At 39.8% G+C, this 22,906-nt stretch overlaps 1 protein-coding gene across 2 annotated transcripts in view; it reads left to right on the plus strand.

Moving 5' to 3' along the window:
• DCC (DCC netrin 1 receptor) overlaps positions 1-22,906 on the plus strand; it is a 1,280,644-nt gene that overhangs the window by 835,745 nt on the left and 421,993 nt on the right. For both annotated transcript variants that reach the window (XM_042239663.2, XM_042239664.2), the window contains exon 8: positions 16,572-16,728. In XM_042239663.2, the coding sequence (XP_042095597.1) occupies positions 16,572-16,728 (157 nt within the window). The remainder of the gene's footprint in view (positions 1-16,571; positions 16,729-22,906) is intronic.

The following is a 22,906-nucleotide window of genomic DNA, read 5'->3' on the forward strand; positions in this document are numbered from 1 at the left end:
CCCTAGAACAGAGCCTGATACTTGGCAGGTGATCAGCAAAAAATATTTTAAGTGAATTGAAGATCAGATGGATTGATGAATGAATGGATACATGTATGAATGTGATATGTACCTTTTTCTCAAGGGAGCTTTTAGTCTACAGAGACAAACTGTAATTCAGATAGATAAAAGGTTTTATGTCTTTTTATTCCTTTCAGATTGTGCGAGGAAACTTTCCACATATAAAACTATTTCAGTCTGGGTGAAACAGATTTGCTCAGTTTTAAAATATATATTAGAAAAACATATGCTAAAATCCAAATTAAACAAGCTTTTATCTGCACAGCTCAGTTTCAACCCAGATTCGTTTAGCAGAGGTGAAAATGAATTCTTTCACAGAAATTATCTTACCATATTTCAGCATGACATTTCCGTATGGGTGGCATTTTTATGAGAAGAAACTGTGAAGGAGAATTAAGAATGGGATGGGGGAGACTGTTGAAGGTGTCCTCATCTTAAGAACAAAACAGCAGAATGGAAAGAGATCAATAACATGCTGAGTTAATAGTAAGGATTTTAGAAGACAAGTTTTTATTTTCTTATCATCATAAAAAAACAACAGCATGTTTATATTTTTTAAACTGGGGGCTATTCAATTTGCTCAAAAATAAAGGAGACAGAGTGGATATACTCAACAAGGGAGACTAATCGAGAGCAGAATGAGTTTTTGTATGAAGACTAATGAATGCTAAGGAAGAGGAGGAAGGAAATGTCACTGTGTGGTGGAGGCGGTTGGGTTATTGTTTTAAGATTGAAAAGATGAGGTCTGAGGATGGAATTTCACTGAAGAGTATAAAACCAAGAAGGATATGAAATGTGCCCATTGATTTATCTAACAAATCCCAGTATCCTACACCCCAAGGGTCTACTCAAAATTTAGAAGTGGTTGTTCTAGCAGGGGCTATAAATATGTTACATAGCAGATAATAAATTCAGAGTGCAAATGGTGCAGGAAGCTCCCTAATATGTCATTATGATAACTTATGAGATTTTTAATACATATCGCTAAATTTTACCCTTGATATCATGAGGGTTAGTCAAATGCTTATATAGCATGGTCCCTGATGAACCATCCACCAGAGAGAAACCTGCCAGACTTGTTACCTAGTTACATATAGCTTCCTTTTGATGGGGTTATTACGGAGACAAATGACAATGAAAGTGCCTAGTGACTTACATTTCCTATGTCTTAGGGGCTAAAAATTGTGACATGACCTGAATACAAAAAAAATTAGTAAGAAAATAAGAGTATGTAAATGTAAGTATCCTCCAAAACAACAACAATAAAACTGAATCATGTTTCTAATCCGATATACATCAAGCAGGGCATAGACAAAAGTGAGCGTGTGAAGTGAGATTCAAAGTTATTTCTCATTAGCGACAGTCAGAGATGGGGGAAAGCCTTAGAGGAGAAAGAAGCTGAAGTTTCTGACCAAAGTAGGTTTTACCCATTTGCTGAAATCAAATTACCATATCTAGAGGGCACATTCGGAGAAGGCAATGGCACCCCACTCCAGTACTCTTGCCTGAAGAATCCCATGGAAGGAGGAGCTTGGTGGGCTACAGTCCACGGGTCGCAAAGAGTCGGACACAACTGAGCGACTTCACTTTCACTTTAGTATTCCATGGCATATATGTACCACAGTGTCTGTACCCATTCATCTGGTGATGGAGATCTAGGTTGCTTCCATGTCCTAGCTATTATAAAAAGTGCTGCGACAAACCCTGGGGTACATGCATCTCTTTTGGTTATGGTTTTCTCAGGGTCTAAGCCTGGTAATGGAATTGTTGGGTCATATGGTAGTTCTACTCCTAGCTTTTTAGGGAATCTCCATTCCGTAGTGGTTGTAGCAATGTACATTCCCGCCAACAGTACAAAAATGTTCCCTTTCCTCCACATCCCCTCTAGCATTTATTGTTTGTAGGTCTTTAATACCCATCCACAGTTTTTAATTGTATTGCTAATTACTTTAGAGCTAATTACTTCTCATTTTCTTACCATCCTCGATGGTGTTTCCACTCTTTCCTGAGGAAGCACACACAACTCAGAGTTGCCCAGGGTCTGGTCACAGGCTGTAAAACCAATGGTGATGCACACGTCCATCTCCTTACCACACAGGACACGCAGCCTTGGTGATGCTCCAGGTCTGTGCTACCTGGGAACTCATCATGCCAGCTTGGACAAAACTGTCTTTCCATTCAGTCACTGGTGGTTTTACTATTAATAGCTGTGAGCAGCTTCACAGTTTGAAAAACAGTGAAACAAGGATCTAGTTTGGAATCCAGAGCGTTACTCCCTCTGATGAAATACAGAGTGGACACACGGCAAGACCAGTGCCAGGTGAAACAGACGCAGCAGCATGAATCATGTGTGCTTGTGTGCTCTGGGCGGCGGTTTCTGGATTGATGGTTGCAGTCTGAGTGCCTTTGTCTCTCAGGTCTGTGTTTGGGAGTCTGGGTGGTACGCGTCCATTTTACCTTCCTCGATTCATCTTTCTACATGGGCTGATAAATGTTCACTCTGACCACACTAAAGAGTCCTGAAACCTAACGTTGCCCTTGTTCATTTTTTTTTTTCTTTTTTTGGTTCTTCACTCAGAATGAAATGGTGTACTCCTAAAAGATAAGCATTTTTTTTTATCATGTGTTTCAGCTTTTTAAAGAAACACCAGAAATAAGAACAGTAGGGCTGACCCAGCAACTGTAATTAGAGCAACAGCACTTCCTTCCCTTTTCTAAATAAACTATTTCTACATACTGTGATTTTTTTTTTTTTTAGATTTACAGAGAGTTATAAAGATATGGCAGAGTTCCTGGATATCTTCACCCAGTTTCTCCCACCATTGATATCTTCCATTATCGTGGTATATTTCTCAAAACTAAGAAAATGACATTTGTACATTACTATGAAATAGACTCTAGAGTTTATGTTGATTTTGCCAGTTTTTCCACTAATACTATTTTTCTGTCTCAAGATCGAGCTCAATGTACTGCTTTCATTTAATTGTCACGTCTCCCCAACTCTATGATGGTTTTCTATAATGGTTTCTGCCTTTATTTTGTTTTTGTTTTTTGACCTAAGGATCTTGAATGATACTGGCCAGCTATCCAGTAGACTATATCACAATCTGGGTTTGTCTGACGCTTTCCTCATTTAGACTGAGGTTATGGGTTTTGAGAAGAAACATCACAGAGGCATAATGGCCTCCCTATCGCATAATATCAGGGCTATGTGATTGCTACCCTTCATCACTGGGTACGATCATTTAAGTAGTAAACTAAGTTTGCCAGGGTTTTACCATGAAGTTTGAGTTTTTTCCCCTTTGCATATACTCTTTGAAAGCAAGTTACTAAATCTAGCTCATTTCTGCTTCTCTACTTCTGTTTTTAGTATTTACAATCACTTCTATGACTCAGATCTAGCAGAATTACATTGTATTCTCTGTTAATTCTGTAACACATAAAGAATTATTGTACAAGGCAGTGTAGCCTCGTGCTTTTATCTGGATAGGGATATGTCCTCTTCCGAGGGCACAGAATGATTGCTCAGAGAGCCTTCACCAGGAAAACTTTTACAGTCCCCAAATTTCCCATCCCTTATCTTTACCCAAAAGGCTTGAACCCCAGAAGAGACAGTTGACATATTTGAGTTATGACATAGGACAGTGGCAGAGAGAACCAAAGATGTCTCCTCTGCTTCTTCTTGTTTTGAGTTTGTTTATTTTCTAGTCATCCTTCAGTGGATTTATTTAAAATGTAATATTGTTATCTCTGTTCAAACACAGCTAGAGTAAGGAGGAAACATTCATAACTACACCGAGATGCTTATTAAGAAATAGCTACAGAATCCCAAACTATATATTTGTAATATAGAAATGTTTCAGTAAGTGTGGCATGGAGCTCTGAACTCTGTAAAACTTTTTCCCCCCTCTGTCAAAATATTTACTTGTGAACATAGTATATCATTTACTCTTAACTTTACATAACCAAAGGTGTGAGAATGATGGTTTCTTTCTCACTGAAACTTAATGAATTTTTGTATTGCTGAAGGTAAAGGTCACAGTACTTTGTATTTTTATGTTAACATCCATTATATTGAAATAATTATTTTTGGTGAAATTAATTGTTGCTAGGAGTGAAATAGATAACTAATAAGGACTTACTGTGTAGCACAGGGACATATATTTAATATCTTGTGATAACCTATTAATAGAATAAAAAAGAATATATACATATATACTCACACACACATATGGAAAGAGAGAGGGAGAGGGAGAACCGAATCACTTCACTGTATACCTGGAAGTAACACAATATTGTAAATCAACTGTACTTCAGTAAAAATGTAAAAACTAAAAACAGTAATTGCTCTGAGGAGGAAATAATAATAGGAATTTTCAAATACATTGAAATAAAAGTTATATACTAACATTACTGCCCCATCTTTTCAAACTTTGTTTCTTGGTTAGTTTAATTGATTTGTGACAGCTGTTTGCATACTAGACAAGCCAATCCTTTGTAATATTACTAAAAATATTGTCCCAGTTTGTCATTCGTATTTCAGTCTCATTTATTATGCTTTTCCATACAAAAGTTTTAGTTCCAGTACAGTCATATTTATCAAGATTTTTCTTTGATTTCTGTCCTTGTCATATTCTTAGAAATGCCTCCTTACTTCGATAGCCGAGAATATAAGTATATTCCCCTCTGTTTTTCTTGAGCAGCTTTCAGAATTTTTTTTCACATTTATTTCTGCACATGCTGTTCTGGCCTGTTGTTCTTTATGTAGCCTCTTTGCAATACTGCACAGAAAGTTAAGCGTCTTATCCAGGATCACACAGAGACCATGTTGCTGAACCCTGTTTGACTCTGGTGAACCCTTGTGCTCTCATTGTCAGAGCTGTCTCTCAAGGTGGATATTCATAAATCTTTCTGGTGTATATTTCCATCCTAAGATTATTAAGCCTCCTGTACAAGGACAGTATATACCTTTGCTCAATGTAGACAATGCTGATGTTTATTAAGACAGTAAGATAGTCACAACAGGGGCTAGTGGCACTTGTCCTCCTCTTTATTTTTAGACTCTGTCTTTAACTGAATTCAAAGTACTTTATGAGCATCATCTGCTGTATTTCATATCTTCATGGTCATACTAAAGAAGAAGCATGTTCGGGCTACATTTTGACACTGGGGGGACAATTTCAGAGACAAGAAGTGTTATAGTAAGGTCATGTAATCAGTAGTGACCTTGGCACAGAATTCTATTGTTTTGAACCTCCTGTATTCAATAGTGACCATAATTGGGCTTCCCTTGTGGCTCAGCAGGTAAAGAATCTGCCTGCGATGCAGGAGACCTGGGTTGGGAAGATCCCCTAGAGGAGGGAAAGGCTACCCAATCCAGTATGCTGGCCTGGAGAATTCCATGGGCTGTATAGTCCATGGGGTTGCAAAGACTGAGTGACCTTCACTTTCACTTTCTAATTCTGAACTTTTTCTGTATCACGTTTCCTCTTTTATTAACTGTAAAGTTTTACTTTTTTATTTAGTTTTGGCTATACTGGGTCTCCATTGCTGTGTGTGGGCTTTCTCCACTTGCAGGGAGTGAGGGCTACTCTCTGCTTATTATGCTTGGAGTCCTTATTGCAGGGGCATCTCTCGTTGCAGAGCACAAGCTCTAGGGTGCACAGGCTCCGCTAGCTGTGGCTCCTGAGCTTCGTTAGTTGTGGTGCGTGGGCTTAGTGGCCCCACGACATGTGGAATCTTCCCAAAGGAAGGATGGAAGGCATCCCCTACATCGGCAGGTGAATTCTTCACCACTGAACCATAAGGGAAGGCCGTCATTGGGTTCCAAATTCAGTCTCAAATGTAGATGAGTCACTTTCAGAGGAAAAAGGGGAGAAAGAGAAATTTCTTAAAAAGTAGAAAAAGGAAGAGAGAGAAGAGACAGAGATAGGAGTCACTGTTGCTTCCTAGGATGATGAAACCTTAGTAACAGCAACTTCAGGGATTAACCCATTTGCACGCTTGCCCAGCTACTAACTGATAGAGAATATAAACTGTATCCTAATTGCAATCCCAAGATTTATTTTGACTTTACTTCAGAAAAAAAAAATGGCATCCATCCTTCCTCTTACTTGATGCTGGTGAACATGTGAACACAGGTCAAGCACATATTGAGTTGGCCGGAAAGTCTGTTCAGGTGTTTCTGTAAGATGGTGTGAAAAGCTTGACCCAACATTTTGGCCAACTCGGTATTTTGCTTTAGCTTGTGTAGTAGCCAGGAGTCAAACTTAAAATAGATACTTTTATTATGGTGAACGAATACCTGTATCTTATTTTTCAGAATTTTGCACGCCTTTTGTTATTTTTGAATTACTGGATAAATTTACCAACTATAATTCTAATTGATATGGGTCTTTAGGTAAAGCAACACATTGAATGATTGAAAAAAAAATACTAACAAGACTTTTGAAAAGATCTACCTTTTCTGTAAGGATTAATATTGTTCTATTTAGAGTGACCAGGGGGAATACTGGCATTTGATGCGTATCCACAATTTATTATTATGTATTAAGTCTTTATTAATCAGTAATCTCTAGTGGTTATTTCTTTTTTTTTTTTTTTTTTTTTTTTACTTAATGGATTTGGAAAATGAATGTTACGTTCAGGCCAATAAGCTTCTTGTTTGGTTTACAGCTTTAGTACCATTTTCCTCACTTTTCTTTTGAAAAGAAAAAAGAATGAGCAAACAGGAGTAATCACTTCACTCTGGTTGCAATTTCTCCACACACACCATCTTACTTCCTAGAGAGGGGACTAGAATAGACCTAGTATATATGTTTAGAAGGACACATTCAAATAAGGACCTACGGTATAGCACTGGAACCTCTACCCAAAGCTCTGTAGTGACCTATATGGGAAAAGAATCAAAAAAAGACCGGAGATACACATATATATCTGATTCATTTTGCTGTACATCTGAAACTAACACAGCACTGCAAATCAACTATGTTCCAATACATTTTTCTTTTTCAAAAGAGGGAGAGATCCAAGGAACCATCATTCATGCCCACACTCTGCTCCCTGTTGTTTCGTGGTGGCTTTATAGCAGTGAGATAAGGCTCTACTTGTATAAACTTGATTGAAATAAGTATTAATTTATTGTTGCTTCATGTCCTCCGTTATTCTTTTTTGTTTTTATTTCCCTTTGTTCTGGTAGCTATAAAATTCCAAGGTGAATAGATAGAGGTTAGAGCCAAGTATGTGGCACCAAGAGGCCCAGGAACCCTCCTCGTCCTGCCAGGTCCCCAGCCTTCAGTGTCCTCGAACCCACTCTCATCCTGTCCATAGGAGATATAACATCTGGCCAACCTGTCTGTCTGAAACTCTGATTCTCAAAGACACTTCATAATGTTGAAAGTAGCTGTCCTGGCAGTGAGTGTTTCCACTGCTACGCTTACACAGCACCCTTAAATATAACCTAAAAATCTATTTTAAATCCAGTGGACCGAGTTGAAAGTTTGCCATCAGTAGAACTCAGTGAACCATCAAATGTAATTGGAGTTTTGTGTTTTGTTTTGTTTTATTCCCTTGTTATTTGGTATTCTGAAACAGTAAAAGCAGTTGTTAAAAGTACCTGCGGTACTAAAGACCGTAACTTAAACCATTAGTTCTTATTTAATTTGCATTACCTTCAATTTGAAAAGACCCTGGTGCTGGGAAAAATTGAAGGCAGGAGGGAAAGGGGACGATAGAGGATGAAATGGTTGGGTGGCATCACCGACCTGATGGACATGAGTTTGAGTGAACTCCGGGAGTTGGTGATGGACAGAGAGGCCTGGAGTGCTGCAGTCCATGGGGTTGCAAAGAGTCAGACATGACTGAGCAACTGAACTGAACTGACTGACCTTCAATTTGGGCTTCCCTTGTGGCTCAGCTGGTAAAGAATCCACCTGCAATGTGGGAGACCTGAGCTTGATCCCCGGGTTGGGCATGTCCCCTGGAGAAGGAAAAGGCTACCCACTCTAGTAGTCTGGCTTGGAGAATTCCATGGACTGTATGAGTCCATGGGGTTGCAAAGAGTCGGACACGACTGAGTGACTTTCACCTTCAATTTACATTCCCTTGAGTTTCTTACTGGAAAAATTCAGTTACTTAACAACAAATATTTAAATGCTCTAGCACAGAGCTGTTTTTTTTTCTTAGCAAATGAGTCTGTCTGCTATTTTCATTGATTGTGACTTATTACCAAAGGAAACTGCATGGAAAAGCAGTGCTTCTTAAAGCCTGCCACGCTGATTTGTATCTTTAGATTATCTGAGCTGTGTTCTCTGGATGTTCTCCATGGTTGGCGAAGAGGGCTGCAGGGCAGCTGGGGCGAAGCACTATATGGTTGGGATGAGGTGAGTGACAGTGAAGTCCCACGAGGGTTGGAAGGAGCGGTGCCACTTGTCAGTCTTTATCCCTCGAGGAAGCTCTGATGAAGGGAAATGATTGAAACGGCATGTTTGGGGTCCCTAGCGTGGAGAAAGGATAAACAATGCCTAGGAATTCAATGACATCACCTCAACGGAAAGCCTGGAAACAAAGGGAGCTGGGGGTTGGATAGAAGCCTAGCTTTCCTGCAGTTGGTGAAAGGTGCTAGGGAGAGACGTTGATGGGAGAGATGATTACAAATGTCTCATGAAGCCCTGGAGCAGTGACAAGATGAAAAGGGTACCATGATTAGCAAGGATATCCAGGGAAGGAAAAAAGACCTGAAATGAAGCAAATCTTAGAGGAGGGGACATGTGGGATGAGAAAAAGGGAAATTAAAGGATGATTTTTCTTCCCCCCGCTCTGTTACCTGGTAAAGGAAAAAGGGAGAGAGATTGAGGGACCAGGTTCTGTCCTTGGATATAGGAAGCACTCTTCTCTCCATATCACTTGACCTATCAGAGCCCCAATTGTTCTTAGAGCCTTTCTAGTAGGATTTCTAGATTTCTAGACAGACAACTTGACACTGGGCCAGCCAAAACAGACTTTCTGCTCCCTGTGTCTAAAGATAGAGAAATTTAAAAACCACTATTTATTGAATACAAAGTATAGACTTGAGACTGCGCTGCCCTTAAAATCCATCTCTTACCATCACTTAACCCTGTGTATTAAATGTTTTGGATCAGTTTTTAAATGTGGAAAATAAGCTTTAGAGAAGATAAATAACTTCCCATTTCACATAAATTAAAAAAAAAAACAGAAAAATAGAAGTCACATAGTCACAAAGCTTCAGAGCTGAGATCTGACATCTTATCTATTTAATCATGATTTTCTAGTCACAACCATTTGTTTACATAAATAATAGATTGACCACCTCCAAAAACTGCCTGTGGCCCTTCCTACATTTTGGATAAACTCTTTAAAAGGTATTTTCCTAATGAAACAAAGGGAAAAGAAAGAAAGCATTAAAAGCATACAATGTATGTGTTTACATATATACAGTGTATAGCTTTGACTAAAAACATTCATTCACAAAGGTGCTGGTTGACCAATTCACCAGATACTGTTTTTTCTTCTCATTTTGTCTTTTGAAAAGATTTTAAGTTCTGAGAGATGTATGTAGCTCTCTCTGCTGAGATGATAATACTTTCTAGAATTTGTTTTTCTTCTTATCTCTCTGGGTGGCCATAGGTAATTCTTCTTAGCATACTACCTTGGTCTGGCAATTCTCTTTGATGTACAATCCTGGGATAAGCATCACGTTTCTTATAATAGATCCCCAGATCAGGACAAACCAGCTTTCTTGGCTTCTTTTCTGGAAGTGTTATCACTCTTGGAAATATTCCCACATAAACATAACTTTTATGATTGTTTGGCACATCGTTGGATTTCAGAAAGTTATTTCCCCACTCCATTTGATCCAAAATGAAGTATTTTCACCCCAGCCTACATTCCCTGGAAACCTTCCTCTGAGCTCAGTTTTTCCCTCCACTTTGTGATTTATTCGTTGCTCTTATTGAGTCGCTGAGTTGTGCCCAGGTCGTTTGCGACCCCTGTGGACTAGCCTGCCAGTCTCCTCCTGTCCGTGAGATTTCCCAGGCAAGAATACTAGACTGGGCTGCCATTTCTTTCTCCAGGGCATCTTCCCTACCCAGCGATCAAACCTGCATCTCCTGCATTGACAGGTGGGTTCTTTACCGTTGAGCCACCAGGGAAGCCCTGATAATTTATTCACAGAGCAATAATGAATAACATAACCAGTTTGCAGTGATAGCTCAGTCCCCTGCCTGTACCTAATCTCAAATACCCGTTTTCATGGTGGTATTAATGAAGTAATCTAATCAAGTCTAAACATTGTAATTTGACAAATTTGTAAAGCCTTTCATTTAGCTAATATTGCAGAAATGACTAAATACACTGCAGTTTAGATTTGGAGTTTAAGCTGTGGTGGATGGTTTAGACCTGGTTCCTACTCTTACCAAGCATCTTCTTTAGGATAGGATGCCGAAGCATGAGTAGACCACCGCAGTGCGGCGGCAGAAGCATCCTGCTGCTGCTGCTGCTAAGTCGCTCCAGTCGTGTCCGACCCTGTGTGACCCCATAAACGGCAACTCACCAGGCTCCCCTGTCCCTGGGATTCTCCAGGCAAGAACACTGGAGTGGGTTGCCGTTTCCTTCTCCAATGCATGAAAGTGAAAAGTGAAAGTGAAGTCGCTCAGTCGTGTCCGAGTCTTAGCCATCCCATGGACTGCAGCCCACCAGGCTCCTCTGTCCATGGGATTTTCCAGGCAAGAGTACCAGAGTGGGTTGTCATTGTCTTCTCCAAGGAAGTGTCCTGAGGGGATGCTTATTCTCATTCTGTGAAAGCTCAGCAGAGGCACCTAAGCCAGGATGGGGATCAGTGAGGTGACTCCTAGGCTGAACTCTGAAGAAGCCAGGTCAGAGCCGTAAAGCAGTTGGGAGGAGGAAGGCTATCCACCTCAAGTTCAGCACAGGGAGGTAGCAGAGGTGAAAGCCCCAGGTTTTCATAGGACCCAGAAAATTCAGCTTGGAGAGCTGAGAGGTAGCAGGGAGCGAGCCTGCAACCCCAAGGCCTTTGGAAACACCTCAAGGCTAGCTCTTCCACCCTAGAGACCTTCATCTTTATCAGGCTTACTGCTGTTCAAGGCAACTGTAAAAGTAACCTGGGATGGAAGGCATGTGTTGGAGGTGGGAAGAGATGGGTCATTGAGGGCAAAGGAGGGGCAGGGAGATTCCCAGGCCAGTCTTCCTCTCTGGAATCCGGAAATAGATTGAAACAGGTCTTCGTCACCCCTTGCCTTGCACATCCTCTTCCCTCTGTGAATATCAAGTCAGTTTATGACTGAATGCATCCATTGATTTGTCAAAGAAAATTCCAACATGTATCATTCAATTCCATAGCACTATTACTATGGACAGTTTATAGATTGATCAATTAAATAGGTTTCTGGGAAAAGACTAGAAATGATTTAGAGCAAAAGTGTGGTCTGATTTCTGAACAATCGCCCTGACAAAAAATTTAGAATGGAAATTGTTTGTAAGAGACTGCCTCAAACTTTATAATTGTCCTACATTTTATATACCTTATGTCTTCAAATTAGTTCCCTCTTCCTTTAAGACAAAATTCATGGTTTAAAAACAATTCTTCACTCCAAGTATAACAATAGGAAATTGTAGACATTTAATAAATGTTGGTGACTTATGTTTGGATACTAACCCAATATAAATTATTTTATGTAAAGACTTAGATTTAATGAAATATTATAGAGTTAATTAATTGCTGTCAAGTATTAAGTGAAAAATGACTTAAGATCACTATTTTTAATTCACGTTTCATAGCTTTACTAACTTTTTTAATATACTAGCTCAAAAGCCATGATTCTTTGAATTTTGAAAATAACATGAAACTTTAGAAGAAAATGTTAGTCTTTGTCTTTTCAACTCTATATATACAAACATTTTTTGGTAAGCTTGTGAAATTAATTTGTGAGCTATAAAAACTGCAAACTAAAGTTTAAATGTTACCTACTTCTCCATTTAGACAACTAAATAGATGTTTGCCCTTAGCACAGTTAGATGATCCTGTCATTTTACTGTTCTCTATTTATATTTTATTTAAAAAAATATCAAGTTAATAAAGAAACACAGCAAATAATGTATCTGGTTGAGCTGCATTTATGATGTTTTAGTTTATGACATGCGGAGTAACAGGGAAGTGAGCCTATTGGTTTTTTGTTTAATGCAAATTAAATATTTTTGTGTTTTTATGAATATATCTTATCTTTCATATCTCTTACAGAGTTACAGGTTGAGCACTGAGAATAAGCTTGGAGAAAACTTAATGTCCGTAAACACTGTATATTAAAAATCTGATGGAAAAAATGTCTTTGATATTTAAAAGGGAATGTAGCCTTACAGAAAAATTAACCCAATATTGTAATTGTTATCAATGCTATTGCAATGACCTCACAAAAAATGTTATTTAATGATTTAGGTTTTAAAACTGTTCTTTAGATTTATATTATCCTCTGAAATCATCTCCTGTTTTGGATTTTGCTATGATAAAATTTTTTTAAAAGAGATCCTTTAATAAAAGAAAGAAGACTAGGTTATAGTGTGGCAAATTCACCTCTTCTTCTCCATGACAACAGATAAAGAAGCTGTAACCATGACAACAGTAATGGGCCAGGGAGATTAGGGGCAGACTGGAGATTAGGCCTCCAAGAGCAAAGAAGAGAAGTCCTGATTGGCTCTTTATTGAGACCTTATGTGAAGACAAGTTACTGTTGAGAGAAAGCATGGAGGATTAGCAAGAACAAAATGATTGCCCCTGTATCAAGTAAGAAGTCTTTCTTTTGTTAAAAATCTGTCCATTCCTTTTCATATAACAACTGTTGAAATTGAGGTAAACAGTCCGTGATTAATTTTAGTCTGATCTTGATTTGATAAATCGAGTCTAAACTAATTGTGTAAGAAGATACTTTGGAAGCCTGGAGTGAAAAGCATCTGAGTGAACCCCCCCCCCCCACAGATCCTTACTCCCCCAGCAGTTTCCTTCTTGGCAGCCCCTGAAGGGTGGAGAAACCAGCTCATTTTTGATGTGGTACTCCCATAAGCAGAGTGCTCTTGGGGAAGAAGGATTTGAAAATTTATCTCCTGTTATTTTAAAGCTTATCTTTTTGACGTCTTAAAAATTCTCAAAAGATTTTTCCAAGTCATCATTGTTTACATTTTGTTCAAAAAATTTTTGTAAAAAAACAAAGTCTTAAAAGGATCCCATATTCTTTACATTGATGAGATGTATAGGTATTACCTTTGAGAAAATGTACTGTCTATGATTTCACATGGATGCCTTGATAATGGGGGTATTCATTATTTTTGGAGTAATAAATTTATAGACATGAGAGTATTTGGTCAAATGGTGTGAATATTTTTTCATTTTAAAGCCTTTTGCCAAATTGAATTCTAAAGAGATTGTATTCTTATAGACTTCAGCTGACAGCATAGAGCTTGCCATACCCTGACTAATACTACACACGGACATTCTTTAAAGTCTTGCTACCCTGACAGATTTTTAAATAGACTTTATTCTGACTTTTAGATTTTATGTAAATGTTCATTTCTTTTATTATTTGTCAGGTTGAATCTTGCTTTTAATAAAATTATTCATTATTTGATTTTCAGACATTCATGTTTATGATAGATATTAAATGTATGCCTGTTAGCTATTCTACAAATACTATGAGTCAGTCTTTACAGAGGAAACACACCTAAAGTCAGTCAAGAAGAAAGGAGGATTTAAGTGAATGAAACGGACTTGTTTAAGTGGGAACTGCCTGTGCCGCGGCCCTGGGGAACCGCAAGTGGCTCAGCCTGGAGGGAGCATGATCAGTATCAGCATCAAAATGCAGTGTGCATCCAGGCGAGCCCCACGAGGAGAGTGGCCTCATCTCCTCCGCCCTAGGAGGGCTGCAGAGGATAGGTGCTTGCTGAATATTTGCCGAGGGAGTAGAGCTAATGTGAACATGAGCAAGTCTTTGCCCAAAGCTGTTGTTTTTTCTGGCAACAGAACACCTGAGGCTGTTGTGCGGGAAGGCGAATGCTCTGGAATTACACTCAGCTTACGGTGGAGGAAGTAGGTAGATAAACCCCCCAGTGTGTGTCTCCAGGGGGCTGTGCGGCCTTGGCTCCCAGAGTCCCCAGGGAGGGTGCGCTTCAGTCACCCTCAGTGGCAATCCGCCAGGGGGCTCCCTCTTTCCTGCTTTCCCTCCCGGCCCTGTTTCCTTCCCGATTCCTCACGAGTCTTTCCTGGGATCACCGTCCAAACAAAGCGTGCGCCCTTAGGGCGTCTGTGCGCGGGAAGGCAAACCAAGAAAAACGACAGACGGGAACAAGGCCGGCCGGCAGATTGAGAAGCTCGCGTTTCTCTGAGGTAACGAGGAAGCACAGAGGAGAAAGAGGAGAGAGTGATGAGCCGGTGTGTCTTCATACACGTTGATGCTGGTCGCTGTACAGAGAATGAATTCAAGGGAGATGAGTGGAAAGTAAACGGGGGAACTGGAAGACCGTGGTGGCGAGTCTGGTGAGAGAGAATGACCGTGTGGAGAGAAGCAGAGATGTGGAGATGAGGTAGAACAGAGGTAGCAGGTGCCTCCATGAAGGGGAATCCTTGCAGGCGCGAGTGAGGGACAGTCAGGAAGAGGGGATACATGTTTAGGGTTGTAGGCTACAGATTTGAGAAGACATGTAGACACAGCTAGGTCAAGCGGCCCTGGAGGAGCAGCAGCCTGAGGAGGAATGATAAATTCACTTCAGCATGAGAGTTTGAGCTGTCCACGGTGTGGGAAGCAAAGGTTTTTGTCAAGGAGCTTAACCCCGGTATTTTTAACAGAGATGCTCCTTACCTGGCATCAGTCTGTCCCCTCCCCTTATTACTCCATCATGAAAGTTGACTCACCACCAGTCTTCCATTCATTTCAAATACCGTGCTGATCAAGAAAGCAAGGGGGGAATTGTATCTGCAAAGAAGCTGGCTAAGAATCTGTGCAGCGAGAAATAACCGAAAGCTTTTTGCAGCTCTTAAAAACCTCTCTTTCTAACTGTCTTGTAAACTGGTTAAGTTTCCAGGACCGTTGGGAAATAAGAGAACCCCCTGCCTCCCAAATGGATTTTCCAGTGAACAGGAGTTTAGTTCACAGCAGGAATGGCCACTCAACTAGCCCCTGGAGAAAGTAAATGCAAGAATGGAGACTAACTTTAGTAAGAATTAGAGAAAATGGCCCACCAAAGCCAGTTTGAAGATTAAATGTAGACAAATGGGTACTTGTGCTTTGGGGCCAGAAATCACCTGTCAAAATGAAATATATGTTCCTTAGACTTGGGGACTTGAACAAATAAGAAAATGGAAATATCCAGCAAATATTAATTATGAATTCACAAACACATATACACACACAAACATATTCTCATTTAACTGCAAACATCTGTTAATGATTATAAATGCGCCTAAGATATTTGAAAAACCAGTTTTCCACCTGTGGATGATTCAGTTATTCCTATAAATAACAGTCATTGAATTTGGATATAAATATGGTGATACTCAACAAGTATGGTACAATGGTAATTCTTGATGTCCAGTGGAATTTTCAGACTTTCCTTCTATAATCATTGCTAGTAGAATTGCTTCTACTTGTTATATCTTTCAACATTTAGTTTGCTACTTTTAATTTCATGTGCTCATTGGAAACAGTAAAACAAGGTCCTTCACATTGTATCTAGAATGATGTAAAGGGGCAGTTGGAAAGGAATAAGATTTTATGGTAACTGCTTGGTTATCTAAAGCATGTATCAGTACTTGGAAGAAATTTCCTGGTAGGCCAGTGGTTAGGACTCAGTGCTGCTGGTGCCTGGGTTCAATCCCTGGTCGATGGACTAAAATCCCACAAGCCACGGGGTGTAGCCAAACCTGTAGTAAGTCTATATTCCCTGTTTTATGCTGAAACTGAACATTTTTGCCTATGGTCATGAATCCCTTTAGCAGTAGAAACTGGCCATATATGATAGAATCGTGTTGTTAGTTTGCCAATATTTTATGAACTCCAAGAAATCCTAATACATTTTTTATTGAGATATAGTTGGCTTACAATATTGTGTTAGTTTCAATTGTTCAACAAAGTGATTTGGATATATATTTTTTTCTGAAATATACGTGTGTGTTATATATATGTATTTTTTTTTCCCATATAGGTTACTAAAAACAAATTCATTATAGTTCCCCATGCTACACAGTAGGTCCTTGTTGGTTATCTATGTTATATATAGTAGTCGGGGAGGGATAATTTGGAGTTTGAAATGAACATAAACACTCTAATAAACCTTCGATTCCGCTGCTGTGTCTTTGGTTTCTCTTTCCTTCCTTTCTTTAGAATGGATGGGAATGCACCATTCTGCATTTGCTGATGGGCCTTCCTTGCCTTCCTGCACATTTCCTGCCCATGTCCCCTCACTTCTGACACCCTCCTCTCCTTCCTTTTTAGCCATCCTGAGCTCCAGCGTCCTCCCATCCGCTCCCAGAGACGTGGTCCCTGTCCTGGTCTCTAGTCGGTTTGTCCGTCTCAGCTGGCGCCCACCTGCAGAAGCAAAAGGGAACATTCAAACTTTCACGGTCTTCTACTCCAGGGAAGGTGACAACAGGTAGGTGCAACCAAGAAATTCAGCTTAACCCACCACGTCTTCAAATGTAGACTGTGGGGTGATGGTGGCCGGAGGTCTTGAGCAGGATTTTGGAGACCGTGAGAAACCTCTGCCCTCTGCCTTTCACTTGTTATTTAGTGGAGATAATTGAGTTGCTTGTGTGGCTTTTTTAAAGCAGGATTGTGTACAGAAGCAAATTCAGGGTTTTTTTATTTTCAGTACATTGAGTCTACTCATAAAAACATTCTAAAAATGTACAACGTTTCCTTTTAAACAAAATATAGTAAAACATTTTTTTAAAAACCCAAATAGACTATTTGACACTTACAATTCAAAATCAAAGTAGCAGAATATTAAATATTTACAAAACTGTATCTTTAAAGATATGTGTAAAGTTACATGCAATTGAGTTGGCATAAAAGAATGGCTCAAAAATGGGAGATTTTCCCTCATTCCTAAAAAGAAAATACATCCAGTAGAAGCTGTGTGCATGAGTTTTTTAATTTCAGTACCAAAGCCTCTCTTTGTGCATCTAAGAACTTTAGATGTATGAGGGGCTTCTTATAACAGCAGGGTGAGGTGTCCGGTGCAAATTCAATTATTTATAGAAAACTTCTTTGAAAAAAGACAAGCGTGTAAATATATGCTATCAGGCTTTGTTTAAGTCTCTTTGATTGTCAAAGTGTTAAACAGAATTCTTAATTCTTAATTAAGAATTAAGCTACGTATTGATACAATCAAATGTGGGAGAACCAGTGTGGTGAGGTTGCAGTCTCAGCTCTGTCACTGACATGAGGCGATCTCCAGAAAACCACATAACTTCTCTGAGCCTCGTTTCATTCTTGAATAAAGAGAAGCTAGTAGTACTTACCTTAAAAGTTTTTGTTATGATTAAATTAGGTTACAATTATAAAAGTCACTCAAGAGCAGGAGTCTTTAATGTTATTGTCTAGGCAAAGTTACAGAGAAGGCAATGGCACCCCACTCCAGTACTCTTGCCTGGAAAATCCCATAGATGGAGGAGCCTGGTAGGCTGCAGTCCATGGGGTCGCTGAGGGTCAGACACGACTGAGTGACTTCACTTTCGCTGTTCATTTTCATACATTGGAGGACATGGCAACCCACTCTATTGTTCTTGCCTGGAGAATCCCAGGGGTGGGGGTGTCCCAGAGTCAGACACAACTGACGTGACTTAGCAGTAGCAGTAGCAGCAGGCAAAGTTCAGTTCACTTCAGTCACTCAGTCTTGTCCAACTCTTTGTGACCCCATGGACTGCAGCACACCAGGCCTCCCTGTCCATCACGAACTCCGGAGTTTACTCAAACTCATGTCCATTGAGTCAGTGATCCCATCCAACCATCTCATCCTCTGTCGTCCCCTTCTCCTCCCGCCTTCAATCTTTCCCAGCATCAGGGTCTTTTCCAATGAATCAGCTCTTCACATCAGGTGGCCAAAGTATTGGAGTTTCAGCTTCAGCATCAGTCCTTCCAAAGAATATTCTGGACTGATTTCCTTTAGGATGGACAAAAAGTTTTTATGATTAAATTAGGTTGCAATTATAAAAGTCGCTCAAGGGTAAGAGTCTTTAATATTATTGTCTAGGCAAAATTGCACTGTATATATCTGGTTTCAAGATTACAAGCTACTGTTGTAATTACAAGCTTCTTGTTGTTTTATTTTGTTTTCTGATTTTTTTTTCTTCTTTAAAGTGTTTCATGATTTTAAGGCTTTGAAGTTTGATTTGTAAGTCTATAATAGATATTGGTTAAGTTCTAGTCTATAAGAATAAACTGTGTATAATATCTCATTTTTTTAAATTCATTACGCTTATTTTATAGTCTACATTTGACCATTCTAATATCTGCTGTCTTTGTGTGTCTGATTCAGCAATATGTTTCTTCTGACTCTTTTTCATGGGAGCTTATTTTACTTCCCGTGTTTGGGCGATTCTTGATTGTGAACTCTAGTCCTTAGATATTTGTCTGAGGGAGTTTTTGAGGCCCAGATTTAAAGTACATTCTCCTGGGCAGATTTGCTTTCCCAAAATGAGTCCATGTTAAACCAAGTTTCTGTTAAGATGTATTTGGTCCATGCAGGCCTCATGTGCTTAGTCCCTCAGTCATGTCCTATTCTGTAACCCCATGGACTGTAGCCCACCAGGCTCCTCTGACCATGAGATTCTCCAGGAAAAAATACTGGAGTAGGTTGCCATGCTCTCCTCCAGGGAATCTTCCAGACCCAGGGACTAAGCCCAGCTCTCCCACACTGCAGGAGGCTTCTTTACGATGGAGCCACCAGGGAGGCAGGTCTCATACTGATATTTCACTAGTTATCAGAAAGTCCATTAAGTATTTGTTTTTCTACCATTTTTAACATATCAACTTAAGTGGGTAAATGCAGACTTGAGTTAAGCAATTTTAAGAGGGTTTTTTTTTTTTTTCTCCTGTCCAACTAAGTTAAAACTGACACTGGGATATAATTTCATTTCATTTTCCATTGAAGCTTGCTTTTTTTTCAGGATCCTGCTATATGCAGTGTTCTTTAAGAAGACCTTATACCCTACTTTCGGAGAAGGCAATGGCAACCCACTCCAGTACTCTTGCTGGGAAGGTCCCATGGATGGAGGAGCCTGGTAGGCTGCAGTCCACGGGATCGCTAGGAGTCGGACGTGACTTTCCTTTCACTTTTCACTTTCACACATTGGAAAAGGAAATGGCAACCCACTCCAGTGTTCTTGCCTGGAGAATCCCAGGGGACGGGGGAGCCTGGTGGGCTGCCGTCTATGGGGTTGCACAGAGTCAGACACCACTGAAGTGACTTAGCAGCAGCAGTAGCAATACCCTACTTTGACTACAAACTTTGTTTCTTTTAGTTTCTAAAATTTGTAGGTCTAGACTTCTATTGATGGGCAAGTACCCTGAGTTAAAGAGTCATCCTGCAAGTCTGCCTTCTCACTATAATTCTCTTATTTTGCTGCCAGCATATTCATAGGTAATTTTTTTCATTGTAAAAGAGATTTTGAATAATTTACCCAGTATTTTAGGTGTACTGTAACAAAAGCATTTTTTCACATACTATCCAGTTAGCCATATTGCTTGAAATGGAGTCTTGTTATATTTATCAAATGCCCATATGATTGGTATCATTGTTATCTATCATTAATTATTGGCACTTGAACAGCTATATTTGCATTTAAGCATGTTCAATGTTTTGACCTTTTATTTAAGATTAAAGCATAAAGCCATTCTGTAAATATCTCACTTAGAATGAGTCAGAAAGCTAGGGAGTTTTCTTAAAGGAGCTTCCCATTCCATTTTTAAAGCATTTTGTAATTTTCTCTCCTCATTATATTTTTTTTAAATATTGCCAATTAAAGATGATTAAAAGATGAGCACGTGAAAGCTGAATTTACATCAGAGAAACATTATGTTGCCAAATCCCAAGGTTCTGTAGACAAGAACACCTATTTTCAAATATACTCAGTGGACCTGTCTGTGCCTCTCAAACAGAGAGGGAACAGCATCATTAAATTCTTTAATGGATGATGATTTTGATAGGGTAACTAGGATCTTTACAAAATATCTGTTGACTTGGCTGAGTTCCAATTCCCAAATCTTTCCTTCCACATTAAACCTCCTCTTAAATAACTAGTCCAAAGTGGCCATGCAGGAAATATGACCTGTTTTATGCATCTCTGTATGTGCAATGTTTTAGAGGGGCCTGAGGGAAGAAGGGAGCAAGAGGGGAAAAGAAAGGGAGCTAGAGAAGCAGAGAGACCAAGAATGGACATGCGTCCTGTTGGGACCTAGGTGTCCGCAAGTCTGAGCTCACATTAATCCTAGTGATGACTGTTCATTCTTCTGCGGGAGAAGAGACTGGATGGCTGTCACCACTATTACCTGTACTTCTTGAAGGCATGTGGAGGGGAAGCCCGGATCGAAGTGTCAGGCTTTAGTCTCTCAAACTTGAGTGCTTTAGACACATGGTGATCTTTAGGAATCCTTCAGGGTCCAAAAGGGACAGTATACTTGGGCTGGCGGGAGTGGTCTTTAGTTCAAAAGGCTACAGTGTGATAATCGGATGGCACGCTGAAACTTCTCTCCTGCTGCTTTTCAAAATGCTTTTCTTCTCAGTTCACAGCAGCCGTTAAAGTATATCCTTTGTAAGTTTCTGTTTTCTTTTACGATTTGACCTGCCTCTACCATGAAAGGAAAGAAATACACCAACGCCTATGGCCTGTGTTCCCTGGGCTCATTCATTACTGTGAAGAAGCAGGCCTTCATTTCAGTTTTATCTCCGCAACTGTATAACTCTGTGACCTTAGGAGAAGCCTCTTAAGTTCCTTGCATGCAGCTGTGAAGACTGGAGGTAATAATTCTTGCCCAACTGTCTTCATCTGTTCACATGGGTTTCTTGGAGGCATCTTAAATTCAACCTGCCCAGAACCATACTCACTGTCTCCTCCTTAAGTATATATTTTCTTCACTTTTCTTGGTTTATGTTTGTCCCTTTCATCCTGTTGACCAAGCGAAAAAACCAAGTCATGTTTTACTCCTCCAGCTCTTAACACTGCCGTTAGTCACCAGGTCCTCTCATGCCTCTCTTGGCCACAGCTCAGCCATGTCTCCTTTCTTTCTGTTACCTCCACTATCACTTATAAGATCTCTGACAATAGTTTCTCACCTTGTAATCCATCCCCCTCACTGTCTCAAGCTATCTTTTTGAAATATAGTTTGGATCACTCACTTCACTGCTTAAACAATGTGAAAGTGTTTTAAATTTAAATATGATCAAATTTCTATATAAAGACATGCACATAACTACTACCAAATTCCCTTGAATGGAAATCTGTCTGCAATCTATACATAGATAGAGTGTAGTTCCTCTAACCTGTGATGGTTATAAATATACCACGTATGTCCAAATGGCTAGATTTGGAAATGGCACCATGATTTTATCAGATGTGAGTTTTGTGAATTTAATTATGTAAAAACCAGGAATAACATCTTTTTGCTGTGATGGGCGAAGGGAACATGAATTCTACTTATCAGAATTGGTGTGAGAGCTAATTGAAAGAATTCAGTGAAAGCATCCAAGTTAGTCACTGCACAGTGGCAGGATGCAGGTCTCTAAATTGTTTGAGCTCTAAGACAGACAATATGGAAAAGGCTGAAAATAAGGCTCAAAGCCGATGGTTGTATCACCGTTTAACAAAGGGTTGCCATCTTTTATATGAACCACTTATGTTCAAAGCTGCTCACTTTTTCCTGCTAATAAAAACATTTTATCCTTTATTCATCTATTGATATCTTCCTTACCTTTCAAACCCATGGGTCAATCCTTCATACCCTCCTGGGTAGTTATTCCTCTGGCCATGCCATGATTCTTATCAACAGCACTCTGCAAATTCTCCATGCTCTCACTTTCAGACATCATGCTGCTGCTGCTAAGTCACTTCAGTCGTGTCTGACTCTGTGCAACCCCAGAGACTGCAGCCCACCAGGCTCCCCCGTCCCTGGGATTCTCCAGGCAGGAACACTGGAGTGGCTTGCCATTTCCTTCTCCAGTGCATGAAAGTGAAAAGTGAAAATGAAGTCGCTCAGTTGTGTCTGACTCTTAGTGACCCCATGGACTGCAGCCCACCAGGCTCGTTCGTCCATGGGATTTTCCAGGCAAGAGTACTGGAGTGGGGTGCCATTGCCGTCTAATACCTTCTCTGATTTTCCTGTTTCTCTCTTCTCAAATCTCCAGTACCTTCCCTCTTTCTCCATCTTTAACTGACCTTTGTCCTAGTTTCCTGGAAAATAGTAGTACTCGGAATTGAAGTTGTATAAACTTCCATTTAAGATTCTGATTACAACCAACCTTGATTCCATGGGGACCCTGCAGTTCATTGATTCTATGGGCTTCCACGGTCCCTCCTCCTTCATGTTCTCCTTCGCTTGTTAAAAGCTAAAATCCCACAGTTGATGCTTAGAAATTCTGACATACAAATCACAATGCTTTGTTTGTGATTCTCATTTAATATTAGTTTCTCAGAAAAAAAAAGCTCAAGTAAACTAATTTTCTGTCTACTCTTTCTTGTGCTCTTGGAGCTGAATATACCTGGAAGAAAATATGCGGCTGTGCCGATAGTCTTGAAATTCTTAACTACTCATCTGGGAGTTACATTGCACAG

The sequence above is a fragment of the Ovis aries genome, chromosome 23 (assembly GCF_016772045.2).
Source record: "Ovis aries strain OAR_USU_Benz2616 breed Rambouillet chromosome 23, ARS-UI_Ramb_v3.0, whole genome shotgun sequence".
In the NCBI taxonomy this organism is placed as follows: domain Eukaryota; kingdom Metazoa; phylum Chordata; class Mammalia; order Artiodactyla; family Bovidae; genus Ovis; species Ovis aries.